At 43.3% G+C, this 16,905-nt stretch overlaps 1 protein-coding gene and 1 long non-coding RNA gene across 4 annotated transcripts in view; one reads left to right on the top strand and one right to left on the bottom strand.

Annotated features, from left to right (window-relative positions):
- Nucleotides 1–1,844: 1,844 nt before the first annotated feature.
- LOC135333931 (uncharacterized) lies at nucleotides 1,845–5,176 on the bottom strand. The gene is made up of 3 exons (XR_010394134.1): nucleotides 4,841–5,176; nucleotides 2,280–4,704; nucleotides 1,845–2,225 (listed from the first exon to the last, which is right to left on the bottom strand). It is a non-coding gene; the product is annotated as an uncharacterized LOC135333931 (long non-coding RNA).
- A 198-nt stretch (nucleotides 5,177–5,374) lies between these two features.
- The window catches only part of LOC135333878 (CUB and sushi domain-containing protein 1-like), a 31,177-nt gene continuing 19,646 nt past the window's right edge, over nucleotides 5,375–16,905 (top strand). For 2 of the 3 annotated variants that reach the window (XM_064528895.1, XM_064528893.1), the window contains exons 1-28: nucleotides 5,375–5,496; nucleotides 7,023–7,184; nucleotides 7,252–7,419; nucleotides 7,630–7,797; nucleotides 8,327–8,491; nucleotides 8,566–8,730; nucleotides 8,800–8,967; nucleotides 9,190–9,354; nucleotides 9,406–9,570; nucleotides 9,628–9,951; nucleotides 10,090–10,245; nucleotides 10,299–10,463; nucleotides 11,772–11,915; nucleotides 12,039–12,203; nucleotides 12,259–12,432; nucleotides 12,539–12,700; nucleotides 12,917–13,072; nucleotides 13,132–13,296; nucleotides 13,358–13,513; nucleotides 13,590–13,763; nucleotides 13,912–14,073; nucleotides 14,129–14,293; nucleotides 14,343–14,504; nucleotides 14,676–14,837; nucleotides 14,893–15,054; nucleotides 15,116–15,283; nucleotides 16,251–16,442; nucleotides 16,673–16,861. In XM_064528895.1, coding sequence (XP_064384965.1) covers nucleotides 5,427–5,496; nucleotides 7,023–7,184; nucleotides 7,252–7,419; nucleotides 7,630–7,797; nucleotides 8,327–8,491; nucleotides 8,566–8,730; nucleotides 8,800–8,967; nucleotides 9,190–9,354; nucleotides 9,406–9,570; nucleotides 9,628–9,951; nucleotides 10,090–10,245; nucleotides 10,299–10,463; nucleotides 11,772–11,915; nucleotides 12,039–12,203; nucleotides 12,259–12,432; nucleotides 12,539–12,700; nucleotides 12,917–13,072; nucleotides 13,132–13,296; nucleotides 13,358–13,513; nucleotides 13,590–13,763; nucleotides 13,912–14,073; nucleotides 14,129–14,293; nucleotides 14,343–14,504; nucleotides 14,676–14,837; nucleotides 14,893–15,054; nucleotides 15,116–15,283; nucleotides 16,251–16,442; nucleotides 16,673–16,861 — 4,699 coding nt within the window. In that variant the 5' untranslated portion in view covers nucleotides 5,375–5,426. The remainder of the gene's footprint in view (nucleotides 5,497–7,022; nucleotides 7,185–7,251; nucleotides 7,420–7,629; nucleotides 7,798–8,326; nucleotides 8,492–8,565; nucleotides 8,731–8,799; nucleotides 8,968–9,189; nucleotides 9,355–9,405; nucleotides 9,571–9,627; nucleotides 9,952–10,089; nucleotides 10,246–10,298; nucleotides 10,464–11,771; nucleotides 11,916–12,038; nucleotides 12,204–12,258; nucleotides 12,433–12,538; nucleotides 12,701–12,916; nucleotides 13,073–13,131; nucleotides 13,297–13,357; nucleotides 13,514–13,589; nucleotides 13,764–13,911; nucleotides 14,074–14,128; nucleotides 14,294–14,342; nucleotides 14,505–14,675; nucleotides 14,838–14,892; nucleotides 15,055–15,115; nucleotides 15,284–16,250; nucleotides 16,443–16,672; nucleotides 16,862–16,905) is intronic. The other variant, XM_064528894.1, reaches the window with a different exon arrangement.

Here is a 16,905-nt window from a genome sequence, read left to right as displayed (position 1 = left end):
GTCCGCCAAGGTGCAATCCTGTCCCCACTGCTCTACTCGGTTTACGTGGATGCACTTCTGGTCCAACTAGATGAATGCTGCCTTGGTGCTATGGTCGGCTCTGTTCACTGCCCATCCCCCATGTACGCAGACAATCTTTCTCTCATTGCGGATACTCCTGTCAAGCTGCAATCTCTACTTGACATCGTTTCAGACTATGCTAGTGCCTGGCGTTATGAAATCAATTCTTCAAAATCTGCAGTTTTAATCTTTGGGGAGTCGTCAAAATCCCGTTCGTCTGGCCGTCTCTCCCGCTCCTTTTTTGTATGCCATGAAACTATACAAGAGGCAGACAGCTACTCTCACCTAGGAATCTTGCACCTGGTAACTACATCTGGCCTGGCAAAAATATCCAATCGTTGCTCTGCAGGGAGGAGTGCCTTCTTTGCCTTGAACTCGATTGGAGCAAGATTTGGCTGCCTCCACCCCATCACATCCCACAAATTATACTCTTCTCTCTGCCTCCCAGTTACTCTATACGGGTCAGAGCTTTGGTCACTCACAAAAACTGAACTAACAATGCTGGAAAGATCCCACAGAAAAATACTGCGTACGATTCAGGGTCTCCCGACCAGATGTCCCTCACTTGCACTGTCGAGCCTTATTGGATCAATGGGGATTTCCTCCATGGTAGACTGCAGGCAGCTCTGCTTTATTAACTCTATAGCTTGTATGTCAACAGAAGACCTCCCCAAAAAAGTCCTGATGGAAAGACTGCTTCTCACTGGGGTACTCAAGACATGGGCGTCTCTAGCTTCTACTCACTCATACCCTCCAATTTCTAACATGGTTCTGAATGGAAAAAACAAAGACTCCTTCAAAGCAGCTGCGAAAAAGTCAATGCTCATCAAACAGCATGTAAATCTGGTAGACTCCTGCTCACACCTCAATATCTCATCCCTGCCTGCCCATCTTGGGAAGCCCTCCCAGCTGTGGTCATGCTCCCTGAAAGACAGATCTCTGCACGGCCCCTCTAACTTCAGGATCAGGCTTCTCACCGGCTGTGATGGCCTAGAACTTGACGCCTCAAGATTTAGGTACAGATCAACCAACGCTGCACCGGGAGATGCAACCTGCAAACTTTGCAATCTAGGTGTAGAATCACCCTCGCACTTCTTGCTGACCTGCCCAGCTCTCTCCTCACTCAGGGAGGCTCTTATAGCCGCTGCCCCAGCCAGCATAAAGGACCACAGCTCTGGGGACCTCTGCGGCCTTCTGCTTGGTCAAATCTGGCCATCTGATGCCCATGCACAAGACTGGATCTTACACTTTCTCCACAATCTGCGGCACACCCGCAGTGACATTCTATCTTTAAACTCCACCTGAGGGTGGAGCTTGTACCTTCTCATCATGTGATCTGCCCTTGTGGGCTACTCTCCAAAACTGGAGGCGAAAAAGAAGAAGAAGAAGCAAATTATCCAATTCTGATGTGTCAAAGCGCAAGCAGAGTCAAAGCTAAAGACAAGTACACAGATCTATCTAGCCAGCCTTTTGATACTATAGATTCTTGTAGTTGTACCGCAATGTCTGTTGTACCACAACTTGTGGATTAGCATGGAACAGCTGATGAATGTAGAAATCTTGGCAGTCCTTCTTAATCGGTGTATGTCTGTTCAGAGGAGGTTGGAGAATGGACAGTATTATGTGCAGAGTATTGCCAAGAATGCAAAAGTTCTCCACCAAGTATAGCTTCTTCACAGGCCTCCTCTTGATTAAAACCGAGGAGTGGCATCGATTTAAGACAGCTTGTACTAGCCTCGATCCCAGGCCGAGTTTTCGCTTTTATAACGGCTAGGCAAACAACTGGGCCTGGTACTAGTTGTCTGCGCATGCGTCAAATTTTCATTGTATATTTGTGGTCGGCAAAAATATTTAATAAATCAATAATAGAAATTTGTACACAGAAAATGCACAGAGTGAGTACACAAAAGATGCACATAGGGAGCTGCTTCACAAAGGCCTGGGGAGTTGCCAGTTGTGCTGCAGCACAATTACAGTGACCCAGGGCAACTTCAGGATGATTGAATGCCTTCAAATTACGTTTCAAAAAGATTTAGTAGGCTGCTGGACTTCTCTGATTCTAGGCCCCAACTCGTAACTCATTGCTTGAGAAAACGTAGATTCTCTTGATGTCTCTGAGCTACCCAGCAACGCTCGAATGAACAGGTCATACTCCAGTCCTGTGTCTGTGAGTATAGGACAATAATTATTAAAAGAACCAAAGACGGTTAAACCCTTACCTCAAACTGTCCAGTCTCGTCCGTTAGTATAGCCAAGAGGAGCACTGTTGGGATAGCTGGATATTAGCCATTGCTCCTGTACAGAGAAGTAGACATTTTAAATACGTGTAGATCTATACATATTAAATTTCTCGGTTATAGTGTCATTGTCGACGAGCTGATGATGGCAGCACCAAGTTCTCTAGCTCACACTCTTCACTTGATCCACCATATTAATGATGAAACTATAGTCTACCTACATTCTTGCCAAACATGAACAAGACTTAACTTGATAGCATAGCCGGCCATAGGGCCCACACAAAAATATCTGACCTTAACAAGCTTGACAAAGCTTTATACCTCTTCCCTTGTTGTTCAGTCTTCAGAATAAGCTTCAGAGAAGAGAGAAGCTTCAGCTAAGAGCCATTCCAATCGATTCCAATAATGATAAAACGGGAACTGACTTCTAGTACACGATAGTACACGAATATAAATGTCACGAAAGTGAACGAGAATATCCATTCGTCAGAATCTGACGAACGATTGACGCATGCGCAGACAACTAGTACCAGGCCCAGTTGTTCGCCTAACCGTTATAAAAGCGAAAACTCGGCCTGGGATCGAGGCTAAGCTTGTACAAGTTTGACTACTCTCAATTCAATGCGTGTGATATTGGGAAAACCTCCACGCACTAGCAGCTCACCCCTCAGGGACCAACTTGGCTGGACTACACTCCAAGAAAGGCGGCAGAGGTCTATGCTCACTCTAGTTCACAGATGTCTGCTGAACCACGCCCCTCCTTACCTGATGAATAAGTTTAAACTCAACTCGAAACTGTACACTGGGACCCATGGATCAGGTAATATCCACCTAGGCCAGCCAAACTCAGAACACTACAGAAGGAGCTTTGAATACTCAGGTCCTCTGCACTACAACCGTCTCCCGCTATCCTCAAAATCATGCCCCACCTTAAAGTCGTTCAAAACCTCCCTGAAAACCCTACACATTACAATCTAGGAGAACACCTGTCATATATGAATTAATTATCTACATGTATGTTTTGTATTTTTTTTCTCCTTTTCTTTTATATAGGACCTGCATGAAAACCTACCATTATGGTGGATGCAGCATTCCTATTCAAATGAAAATTTATCTATCTATCTAACTGCTGCCCTCTGCCATTATCTGTCTTGTATTGTACACGTTATTAAAAGCTTTAGGCAACCAATAACACACTGACTTTTGGCTGCCAGTTCTCATCACGTAAAACTGCTTAGCCTCGATACCAGGCCGAGTTTTCGCTTTTATAACGGTTAGGCAAACAACTATAGTGCCTGGGATCGAGGCTAAGCTAATCTCTGCTAGTGTCTTAGATGACAATATCTGAATATCTGAATATCTGAATGCCTGATGTCGTTATTACTCCATCAATCTTCTCTTTTCTAACACTAGCATCCATTCTCAAACTGTAGCTAAGAAGCCCGCGCGATCACTTTTGCAGGCTATGCAATTCTACTGGAAGGAATGCAGATATTGTACATTCAATTTTTGGATCACGTGGAAAAATCAATGAATAATCTCTACCCAAATTCTGGTAGAGACAGAAGCTGTAGCCCAGAGTCACCAGTCCCTTTTTCTTCTGCCCCGTCCAATCAGAGCTTGCTAGTCCAGAGGAGGTGCGACACGGTCACGAGATCCATTTTAATTAGTTTTGTTGCTCTGTTTTTACATTGAAAACATATTGGATTTGGCTCTTGTATTACTTCAATACCGTACACAATTAGCAGTTGATATTTGGTACCAAGCAAGTACTTCTACTAACAACACACTTGGAGAGATTAACCCCAAATAACCTCTGAAATAAACAATGCAATGAACAGAACTAAACGCAGAAGAACTGGGAATGGAAGTAGATCTGACAGAAGTTGCAGTGCACATACTAGAGTGGTACTTCGAATAATTTTATATTTAATCCATGAAAATTCAACGTTAAGAATGTCCCCCTTGTCGATAGCACTCAATACAAAATCACACAGTTCCTTGGGTACATACCCAAACACCTTCCAACAGCCAGCAATTATCTTACACTCAAATGCCACTGCATGAGAATCATACGGATTGTTAGGTTCGGGATTTAATCTCACTGGAACATCTTTTTTCGTTGATCAACATATCAAATGCTAGCTTCAAAGTTTCTTGATACAAGGGGTCACGAGTGACACCAACACACTTAAAATTAACGGTGCTAATTTCTTTGAGACTGCACACTCGTCATCACTTTTATCTGATTCTGTTGACAAACTGTCAGACATCAACGCTGGATCGTCATCAGAGGCATTTTTCTCATCCATACTCTCTTCTGTCCATCCCCAGATAATGAAGAGTCCATCTGGTGTAGATTCAAGGTGTTTGACGTAGACTACACACGTTTGCAAAACTCTTCCACCTACATTCGGAATAATTATTTGTACTATAAACTATATGTATGATGTACACAATTTCATATAATTATGCCTCTCTATAATTATAGTTTGATGATCACTAGCACTATATCAGTTTAATGTAGTGGACGGAATTCTTACCGATACGAAGCAGTAATCTTTGAGTTGAATAGTGAAAGGAGGTACTATTTTGTCTAGCTCGGGATCAGCTCTGATGAAGGCATCCATCATTACAACAGGAGAGTCACTAGCACTGTCTTGGTCTTCTTTATCAAGGAACTGAATTCTAACTTGTCGTAAATCCACATAGATCACTGAGAAGGACGGGATGATATAAGCAAACATTATTCCTATCTTCAAAATATAGTGATCAATCTGTCAAGTCCAATTTCTACTGATGACAAGGGACTAGAGACTGACAAAGGACTAGCAATTCGCTGTCTACGTTTTGCTGGGAAGACATTTTGTTCGTGGCAAGTGTGCGCGTTATTTAAAGAATAATGTCAATTTAGCAGTGATACATCGCTTCCTGTCGTACCTCCTCTGTTGCTCTAGTCTAGCAGTGGGTCTGGGCATAGAGTAGTTGGGCGTGGCCCCACCAGGGTGGGGCCACACCAACTAGGCATAGAGTAGTCTACAGTCTAAGTTTGCGCATGCGCAGTGGGTGGACAAGTTTTGCACAAAAGATGGGAGTGGCTGCCACACAGTATTTTTTTACAAGAGAGACATGGCTACTTGGAAAGAGAAGATTCTGCTAAGCAGTTGTCTCGTTTCTCTACTGTTTTGTTTTGCTCATGGTAAGATAACCGCTCTGTTTTGTCTATCACAGGAGCTAGATCTTACTCTGATCTTTCCTGCAGTTTAATGGTAAAAGAATATTATCTGCTGTGCTATAAATTGATCGAGTGTTACTCTAATTTTATGCTAACAATGAATAGATCTAGCTGCTTGACTCTATATGCGTAAGTAAGTTTCGTGTTTGTGGATGAACTGTAATTATGTTGCTGTGTTAGCATGTTGGTTGTTGTCTTTCAACCAGATACAGCCCCTCAAACACAGGTATATAATTATACACAGTCAATCATGTGAGTCTGTATTGGTAGTATTGTGTCTGGTGGCGACCAAATTCTTCCCCACACAGCTGATGCATGTTATTGACCAAGGTACCTATACTGTTCTGTTTTGTTGTTGTGGTCAAACTGTGTAGCAGGGGCGGATCCAGGGGTGATTTTGAGGGGCTGAAGCCCCCCCCCTTTTGAAAAAACTACCATGTGTTGTAGTCTGACTCTACAACAATTTTGCCACCAATTATGCATCTGTAGACTCACTTGAAATCACTTGAGAGATGCTAGACAACAGCTACTAGGAGTATAAAGGATCTAGGGTAGCTAGCTGGACGTACCTAGCTAGCTAGCTAGCTGTACGTACGTACGTACATCTGATCAGTACAGTATCACCATAGTATTAAAAGAAAGTGCAGAGGTCAACGTATTCTACTCATTAATATGAAAGTTCAAAGGTCAAATCTTGCAAAAAAATTCCCTGGGAGGCTCCGCCGCCCTCGTACGGGTTTCGCCCCTTTCTAGCTAGCCCCCCCCTTTTGTTTTTCCTGGATCCGCCCCTGTGTAGTGTCGTGTTTTGATGGCTTAGTTAGTTATGAGTTTTAGACTAGTGATTAGTACTGCATGTGTGCATGGTGTGCATGGTGTACTGAATATGGATTATTATAGTATATAAATTATGTGTGTAGATATACTGTTAGAGTATTCACAGTGGTGTTATTGTGGATGCTGTATAGCAAAGGGGAGTGGCTGGCCAGCCGGTAGACCAATAGTTCTATTTGTGGTGGAATATTATTACGTCTTGCAGTTAACTATACCAAATTCTGAATCAGAGTCAGTGCGTATTAGTAACACTTATATGCATGTCACAGTGGTGTAGGAAACAATTTCTCAAATGAGGGGGGGGGGGGGCTGTAGTTTTTGAATGAAAAAAGTGCTGTACGTTATCTATATAGTGCAGCTTAATAAGCATCTCTACTTAATAGCCTAGAAAGATGGGGAGCCTCCAGCCCCTGGAGCTCCCCCCCCCTTCCTACACCACTGCTGCATGATCATGCTGTCCCATGCATGGTATGCCATGAATATGGGAATCTGGGATACCCTTGCATGCATGCACCAGGTGTTCCAATGTTTCTTGTTATTGTTGTTTCTCAACACATAGTGTTTTAGTAGTGAATATAGTTCGTACCCCTATGCACAGACATTGAGACTCGTATTTTATGTAACAATTACGTGACTGTATAATTGTTTCAATTGATTAGCTCAGAGCTGTACTGATAGAAGCATTCGCCTTGTGGGTGGCAGTACAATATTCGAAGGACGTGTAGAGGTGTGCAACAACAATGCCTGGGGCACTGTCTGTGACGACTTCTGGAGCTTAAATGATGGAGATGTAGTGTGTGCACAACTTGGATATGGCACAGGTATATAGAGTGATTTACTTTGTGTTGCATGAAATGACAAGCCGTGACTGCTTGGCTTCACACCCAGCTACCAGTGTTCCACGAATGGCTGCATTCGGACAAGGAACTGGGAGTATCGTTCTTGACAACATTTTATGTACTGGCACTGAAACCAACCTGTTTGACTGTCCCCACAACGGACTCAACGTGCACAACTGTGCTCACTCTGAGGATGCCGGAGTGATTTGCTCAGGAGGTATATATTCCATCTGATACTACATGACTGTATTATACTGTCATTATAATGATATACCTGGTTGCTGCTACAATTCAATATGCTAAATAGTTTGTCCGAACAAATGTATATGTAATATAGGTATGCAGTGGCTGCCATAATTATATGTAAATCATGTAGACTTTCGAATTTGAATGTGAATGTGGGGTTTCTGTAACTATAACTATGCAGGCACTGGTTTATGCACTGATGGAAGTATACAACTGGTTGGAGGAGCTAATAATCTGCAGGGACGTGTGGAGGTGTGCAATGTTGGGGCCTGGGGTACAGTCTGTGATGACAGCTTTGGAACAAATGATGCTCAAGTGGTGTGCAGGCAACTAGGATATTCCAGCGAAGGTATATACACTTGTAACATAAACTTTAATTTGGTAAGACCGACTATAGAGCTATAATACTAAATATATTCTGTCTATGTATAGCATATTATATAATGTTGATTCTGCTGTAAATCCATGGCTATAATGTGTATAGTGTAACCTTTATTCCTTTGATCTGTTGCGTATGGTATGCATGAGTACCGTATTTACTTGATTGAACTCGATCCCATCTCGTTTAAACGCCCATGCATGGTAAAAGCTCTGTATCAATAAACGCCCATCTTAAATAATCGCCATGTATGGGGAGTGGCATTGTGGGTGGAGCTGAAGAGAGAGATACTGACACAGAGGGAGAAACACCATAATAACTGCTGCTGTGCAAGAGTTTGGAGTATAGACATAACAATAAACGCCTGTTTCGAATAAGCGCCCATCTCGTTTAAACGACAGATGTTGCTAGGAGATATGTACATGAAAATTAACACAGAATTTGGTACGGGGTAGGGGTCTGTCATAATTATGTATTCATATGTATGAACATTATACAGGTGCCACTGCACAGTGCTGTGCTGCCTATGGACAAGGAACTGGTAGCATTGTGCTAGACGACCTAGCTTGTACTGGAACTGAGACCTCCCTGTTTGACTGTCCTCACAGTGGAATCGGTACTCACAACTGTGGCCATAGCGAAGATGTTGGTGTTACATGTCAAGGTAGGTGTGTTAGCTCATTTATAATTATTGTATTTGTGAGAATCTACTATTGTGTGTCATTATTACACATGCAGCTTCAACCGTCTGCACTCAAAGAGATATTCGTCTTGTGAGTGGCAGTACAATATACGAAGGCCGTGTGGAGGTGTGCAATAGTGATGCCTGGGGCACTGTCTGTGACGACGCCTGGGACTTAAATGATGGAAATGTAGTGTGTGCACAACTTGGATATGGCACAGGTATATAGAGTGATTTACTTTGTGTTGCATGAAATGACATGCCGTGACTGCTTGGCTTCACACCCACAGCTACCAGTGCTCCACAAAGGGCTGCATTCGGACAAGGAACTGGGAGTATCGTTCTTGACAACGTTGCCTGTACTGGCACTGAGACCAACCTGTTTGACTGTCCCCACAACGGACTCAACATCCACAACTGTGCTCATTCTGAGGATGCGGGAGTTATTTGCTCAGGAGGTATTCCTTTCATCTGATGTGACTTGATACTCTCTCTACATGTGTTTACCACTACAATCTATACATACAAAATAATGTACTGCATTGAGTGGTATAGCTACACACATGCAGTCGTCTCTATTGTGTTACATTATAAAAGCAGCCTTGCACTTATATGCCTTCCTTTAAGGGTTTGTGGGTTTCTAATGCATGTACTGTTATGTCTAAATTTTATACGCACAGTTCCTGGTCTGTGCACTGACAGAAATATTCGTCTTATGGGTGGAACTACTGAGTTCGAAGGTCGTGTGGAGGTGTGCAATGGTGGAGCATGGGGCACTGTCTGTGATGATTTCTGGGACACCACTGATGGAAATGTAGTGTGTGCACAGCTTGGATATGGCATAGGTTTGTCACTTCAAGTTAACTTTTAGCATGTCACTTATAATTTTCCAACAGCTACCAGTGCTCCACAAAGGGCTGCATTCGGACAAGGAACTGGAGATATTGTTCTTGACGACGTTGGCTGTATTGGCACTGAGACCAACTTGTTTGACTGTCCTAACATTGGAATCGGTATCCATAACTGTGCTCACTCTGAGGATGCTGGAGTGGTTTGCTCGGGTAAGTGAAAACAAACTTTATCCTATAGTATAATGCTATGCTATAAAATTGTTTCAGGCCTTTGTACGACTGGGGATATTCGACTAGTGGGAGGGTCCAACTCAATGGAGGGCCGTGTGGAAGTGTGCAATAATGGAGTGTGGGGCACAGTCTGTGATGACCTCTGGGATATCACTGATGGAAACGTTGCTTGTCGACAGCTTGGTTATTCAATGGCCGCAAGTGTTACAACTATGGCTTCTTTCGGACAAGGAACTGGTGATATTTGGCTTGATGATGTAAGATGTATTGGCACTGAGGCTGCTCTGTTTGACTGTCCTAACATTGGAATTGGTGTCCACAACTGTGCTCACTCTGAGGACGCTGGAGTGGTCTGTGAAGGTAAAAATATATTCGTAGATATAAAGCCCATGATAATTATGGTTGAGCATTTACGTACTTCGTAAGTTACATGTAAGATTAATGCACGCTTTCAAGGTTTAGTGTATGCATGTGTTGTTATATACATCAATCACACAGCGGGCTGTGTTCAGGGGCTGGTGAGACTCCAGGGTGGAGAGTACAACAGTGGTCGTGTGGAGGTGTGCAATGGTGGAGTATGGGGTACAGTCTGTGATGACGGCTGGGACATAACGGATGCTGGTGTTGCTTGCAGACAGCTTGGATTTCCTGAAGGTAATTATAGATAATTAATATGAGCAACTTATTATTCCCTTTCTTCTTGATAGCCACTGACGCACCATGTTGTGCTACGTACGGTCAAGGAGCTGATCCCATCTTGCTGGATAACCTAAATTGTATTGGAACTGAGTCACAGCTCATCGACTGTACCCACAATGGAGTGGGTATCCACAACTGTGGCCACACTGAGGATGCCGGGCTCACCTGTGCAGGTATGGTATTAGCCTCGATTTGTGTATGGCATTGACGAGGCAATCTCCAAATTTTCCTTAAAATATTGTGAAAAAGCGGTTTCTAGATAGTCGTTGCAGGAGCTCGTCAACATAAACAGTGAAGACGATTGGAGAACCTGTATCGCAGCACTGTGGGAGGAAGGTTCCTTTCAATGAGCATCTTAAAGAGGGTAGTATGGTTAGCTCTATCAAAAGCTTTAACTTTGCTGGCATCCAAAAAACATCCAGTATTGCCTTGTATAGATAAACTTAGCACTTAGAGACAACATTTTTCATCACTCCAGTGCATAGTTCAGGGGAAAATCCCTCTTTGAAGCCAAACTGTAGGTCAGACATTAAAAGGTTAGACCTGTAGATATATCTGAGGAGAATATACTTCTCTAGGCCAGAGCAATAGGCCTGCTGTAACTGTCAGAGACAGAGGGCTTTAAGTGGCTTCGGGATTGGAACAAGTACACAAAGTATGTTCTTTCGAATGTGCCTCCCCAGAAACTGTTAGCTGCTATATCTTGGATGTAGGGCCGCTCTCAGACCCTTCTATACTTCCATGGTGGTGATGCAGAGCTCAAGTAGAGTACACAGACCATTCAACTGTTACTTGACTTGTTACCGTACTTCTTCAAAATAAAGCGCTGCTATTTGAGGCTAGTGTATGCAAAATAAGAAATAGCCAATGAATTTATATGGTACCTTATGGAAGAAATCCTCTGTCTATAACTCATCGCTGGAAGTCTTGAACTCACTAGCACCGACCTAGCTACACTAGATTCGAAATACGGAAAAAAAATACTCTGTAAACTGCAGAAAAGTTCGTGTCACTCTTATCACATATCCGGTACTCCCATGAATTTCAATGAGTACGTTGGGTAGATGCTGAGTGTTGCATGCCCTCTCCCGCCTTCAGCAGTCGATACATACGCCCTTGGTCTTACGTATTCTTCCTCTGTGTGCTTTGTCCGTTCGTTTACGATAATATTTACAGTGTGTAAATACTGACGAATTATTTTGCGCATGCATGCGCATGCAAAGTATACTAGGCCACCTTTCTTTTTCCCAGTGGCCTGGAATCGAGTGCAGTAAATCTTGAATTTGTGTGGTAAATACTGAATTTTTCGGCATCCATCTAGCCAGTTCTTAAAAGTTTATTCTCGCCAGGCTTCCTATCCTTATTATATCTACTGCTTTTACAACACTCCTCTAATTGTGATACATGGTATAGAACCACACTTCAAGCTGAAAGTTTAGCACTTTAATGCTCTAGCTTAAACATTTTTTTGTCATGTGCAGCCAATGTCCGGCTGGTTGGAGGCAACAACATCTATGAGGGTAGAGTGGAAGTGTACTATGATGGAGCCTGGGGCACTGTCTGTGATGACCTCTGGGGTATTGAAGACGCAAATGTCGTTTGTAGTCAACTGGGATATGGAATGTGTAAGTGACTTCCATGCATTGTTGTCACTAAGAAACTGAGCAGCAAGTAGCCGAGTCTCCTAAAGATTAACCACTCATTATGGGGATTGCTATAGTTATAAATGCATTTTTTCTTCACTTCAGCCACAAGTGCTCCAGGTCAAGCTACATTTGGACAAGGCACTGGAAGTATAATTCTTGATAATCTTGCCTGTGTTGGCACTGAGAACACACTTTTTGACTGCCAGCACAATGGCGTAAATATCCACAACTGTGCACATTCTGAGGATGCTGGAGCAGTCTGTGAAGGTATCAGATCTAATTAGAAAGTGATGTATCTTTTCACTACTTGTGTTTTTCACAGGCTCAACGACTAACCTCTGCACTCAAGGAGACGTGAGACTGGTGGGAGGGACTAGTGACCTAGAGGGTCGTGTGGAGGTGTGCAACAGTGGAGAGTGGGGTACTGTCTGTGATGACCTCTGGGGCGTAGAAGATGGAAATATAGTGTGCAGACAGCTCGGATATGCTAGTGCAAGTATGTAAATTATAGCTGTACAAGATGTATGTATGTACGTATGTGTACTATCCGATATTTGATTTTTTAAATAAGCACTACATGACATTGTTATTTCTTCACACAGGTTCTGCTCCCTGCTGTGCTATGTTTGGTCAAGGTCAAGGTCAAATTTGGCTAGATGACTTGGGCTGTGCAGGAACAGAGACCTCCATATTTGATTGTCCCAACAGTGGAGTTGGAGTACACAACTGTGGTCACTCTGAGGATGCTGGAGTGGTGTGCACTGGTATGACTGTATGAATGCATAACCACCCCATGCACTCCTATAAATCACACTGCACTTTCTGGATTAAAAACAACACCCTTTTTTGTATTAAGCTATACAATAGTGTAAGAAACCCACCTATGCTTTCTAGTAGGGAGCTTGGGATAATGTGAGTAATGATAATTATGATATGTTACTCAGAATGTCTAAATTATGTGTTATTCCCTGCATGTGTAGTGTGTACCCAAAATGATGTGCGTCTGGTTGGTGGTTCCACTGAGACTGAGGGTCGTGTGGAGGTGTGCAATGACAATGCCTGGGGCACTGTCTGTGATGACAGCTGGGGAATAGATGATGGAAATGTTGTGTGTGCACAACTTGGATATGGGACTGGTGAGTTCCCCACAATTCGTGCTAACTCATTCTCATGCACATTATCCTTGATTCCCCAGCCACCAGTGCTCCAGGATCAGCAACATTTGGACAAGGAACTGGAGTCATTGTTCTTGATGATCTCCAGTGTGTTGGTACTGAGGCCAACTTGTTTGAATGCCCTCATAGTGGAGTAAATGTGCATAACTGTGCTCATTTCGAGGATGCTGGAGTGACTTGTATAAGTAAGTCTGTAGTAAGAATTTTTTAACCAATGGCAATCCCGATATTTCTCTACTGATACAGTGACGTGCCCACAAGGTGATGTGAGACTGGTCGGTGGTACTAATGAGTTTGAGGGTCGTGTGGAGATCTGTAATGACAACCAATGGGGCACAGTCTGTGACGATAGCTGGGATGATAATGATGCTATGGTCGTCTGTAGACAGCTCGGATATATTGGTGAGGAAGGAAATGCATATAGGCTGCACATGCAGCTACATGGGTACACTAAGTCTATTGAACGAATACTCCGCAGGTGGCGCTGCACGGTTAACTGCTACTTTTGGGCAAGGAGTGGACCCGATTTGGTTGGACGATGTGGGCTGTACTGGAACTGAATTAGCCCTCAGCAGCTGTCCTAATAGTGGCTTCGGTGTACACAATTGCGTTCATTTAGAGGATGCTGGTGTCGTGTGTGAAGAGGTGGTAGGTAGGTCCATATCATGCTAGGGCTACTATACTCAGTCTGTTGATCTATTAATTTAACTTTCAGTCAAAACTTTGCCTATTTATAGACCCATTTTATAGTGCAATCCAGACATTATGAGCGGATAAACAAACTACCCCATTATTTGCAGTTGTTTGCAACCAAGGAGATATACGACTGGTGGGTGGAGCTAACACTAGACAAGGTCGTGTTGAAGTGTGCAACAACAACGCCTGGGGCACTGTGTGTGACGATGCATTTGGTGCTGCAGAAGCTACAGTGGTCTGTACACAGCTGGGAAGAAATGGAGTTGGTAAGAAATTAATATTTATTCACTGAACACTAAATACCAAAACTATTACATGCAGGTGCCACTGCACAGTGCTGTGCTGCCTATGGACAAGGAACTGGAAGTATTGTGTTGGACGACCTAGCTTGTACTGGAACTGAGACCTCTCTGTTTGACTGTCCTCATGGTGGAATCGGTACTCACAACTGTGGCCACATCGAGGATGTCGGGGTCACCTGCCCAAGTAAAAATAGATTATCATACCAATTAATACCATTCACATTCTTATACAGTTTTGTGTGCCGATGGTGACCTGAGACTAGTAGGTGGTGCTAATGAGCGACAAGGACGTGTGGAGATATGTAGCAATGAAGAATGGGGCACCGTTTGTGATGACTTATGGGACCTAAGTGATGCTCAAGTTGTATGCTATCAGCTGGGATACGGAAGAGAAGGTATACCAATAGTGAATTGTTCGCTAGAGTGATGGTTAATCGCTTTGCTTCAAATCAGGCTTTTTATGATTCCAAGTAGGCTATAATAATTATTACATTCTGGTTTTTGTCAAGAAATAGGTCGAAAGTCAATAAATGATAGCATGTCAACGTTCAACTGTCGTACTTCAGGTATTGCATTCTCTTTTGCGATGTTCGGCCAAGGCACTGGTCCCATTCTGCTGGACAATGTTGGCTGCACTGGCAGTGAGAACCGACTGATTGAGTGCTCTCACAATGGCGTGGGGCAACACAACTGTGCCCATTTTGAAGATGCTAGTGTGCAGTGTGATGGTAAGAAATTTAACCATTTTGAGAAGGGATTGAGTGAAAAAGTCATCCTAAACAGGTAGTTGTACTGACGGAGATGTTAGACTGGTAGGCGGTTCCAATGAATACGAAGGTCGAGTGGAACTCTGCTCAGGTGGCCTATGGGGCACAGTCTGTGATGACCTCTGGGATGATGCTAATGCCATGGTCGTCTGTGGTCAGCTGGGATACACTCGAGTTGGTAGGACATGCATGTAGTAGAGAAGTATACACAATGAGACATTATACATTATTCAAATTAGGTGCCAGAGGTATTCAACGAGCTTTCTTTGGACAAGGAACAGGAGACATTCTGCTTGATGATGTACAGTGTGTCGGAACTGAGGCTAGACTCACCGACTGTCCTGCCATTACAACACATAATTGTGCACATAGTGAAGATTCTGGAGTAGTCTGTTTATCTGATCCACGTAAGCAAAACTTTAATTTATAGTATAATTATGCCTTGGTGCTCATGCACAAGTGAGGTATACGGTAGTATGTTTGTGTGTGTGTGTGTGTGTGTGTGTGTGTGTGTGTGTGTGTGTGTGTGTGTGTGTGTGTGTGTGTGTGTGTGTGTGTGTGTGTGTGTGTGTGTGTGTGTGTGTGTGTGTGTGTGTGTGTGTGTGTGTGTGTGTGTGTGTGTGTGTGTGTGTGTGTGTGTGTGTGTGTGTGTGTGTGTGTGTGTGTGTGTGTGTGTGTGTGTGTGTGTGTGTGTGTGTGTGTGTGTACTGTGTGTGTGTGTACTGTGTGTGTGTGTGTGTGTGTGTGTGTGTGTGTGTGTGTGTGTGTACTGTGTGTGTGTGTGTGTGTGTGTGTGTGTGTGAATGAAGTGCAAGTAAGAGTTTCTATAGGCTTCTAGTCATGTTTTCTTGGCTTGGTATTTGTGGATTTGCAAAATAAAGCTTCGTTCTCGAGTTATGCCTAGTTTTGCTTACTTGGAATGCCATTGCAGCCTTTTCAGAAGAGCCCGTAGCAAAACTTGTTCACCAAGTGTTGCTACTCTACTTAGTAGTTAGCTCTGCACTAGAACGCTAGCTATTGGTAGCTGCAAGATTGAGAAGAGAACTGCAAGGCTCTGCTGACTTGCAGCCATTAATTTTAGACTTGAACTTTTGGCATCGATCGTTATAACAACAATCATCGTCGATCATTACCCACTCTTTGAGTTTCCCTGTGATTCTGGATTCTGCATGCAGCAAAATCAAAAATGTTCATCATGATAATTATAATCAATGTGTGTATAAAAGCTAGCTATTAGTAGCTTTATGTTACATAGCTTTGGCACCTCCACCGAGGCATCAGCACTCGTGATGCTTTCATTATATGTAAGGTTTCTTTTGTAACCTTCTTTTCTTTGGTAGTGAAGTATCATAAGACTCCTACTTTCCTTTGCAGCAATTACATGTGCAAGCCTACCATCCTTCACCAATGGTGTCATCACTTATGCTACGGACACCACTGCTCCCTATGACTATCAAACCATGGCAACGTACAGCTGCAACATTGGGTATACCCTCTCCGGTGTAGACAGTGTGAGGACTTGCAGTGAGACTGGTGAATGGAGTGGCACTGCACCAGTTTGTCTAGGTAAAAATAACGAGTGTCAGAACACTTGGGGTTTTGCAGATATTTATAAGTACCTGAGGTGTAAGTAGAAATATATACGGTGAATGCTCAAAGGAAAACAGTTGTTACATCTCAGTTAAAATTGATGTAGGTATAGGGAATTAGAGAGACCTATACCTAACCCATTATGATAATGTGTATAGTCTTTCAGGGCTATAAATTATTCTGCAATGTTGATTTCCTACATGTAGTTGTGACCTGTTCATCCCTGGATATGTTTGACAATGGAGTGATCACGTACGGACCTGACATCACTGACCCATTTGACTTTGGAACTACTGCCACCTACTCCTGCAATGATGGGTTCTTCCTGGAGGGTACTCAAGTTAGGAATTGTGTTCTGGATGGCATTTGGGACGGTGCTGCACCACTGTGCAGAGGTAAAAATGTCCAGCTCTAAATAATAGTAAACACTATTACTGTT

The sequence above is a fragment of the Halichondria panicea genome, chromosome 3, assembly GCF_963675165.1.
Source record: "Halichondria panicea chromosome 3, odHalPani1.1, whole genome shotgun sequence".
In the NCBI taxonomy this organism is placed as follows: Eukaryota; Metazoa; Porifera; class Demospongiae; order Suberitida; family Halichondriidae; genus Halichondria; species Halichondria panicea.
The sequence above is the reverse complement of the archived record's forward strand: the minus strand, read 5'-3'. Positions and strand labels throughout refer to the sequence as shown.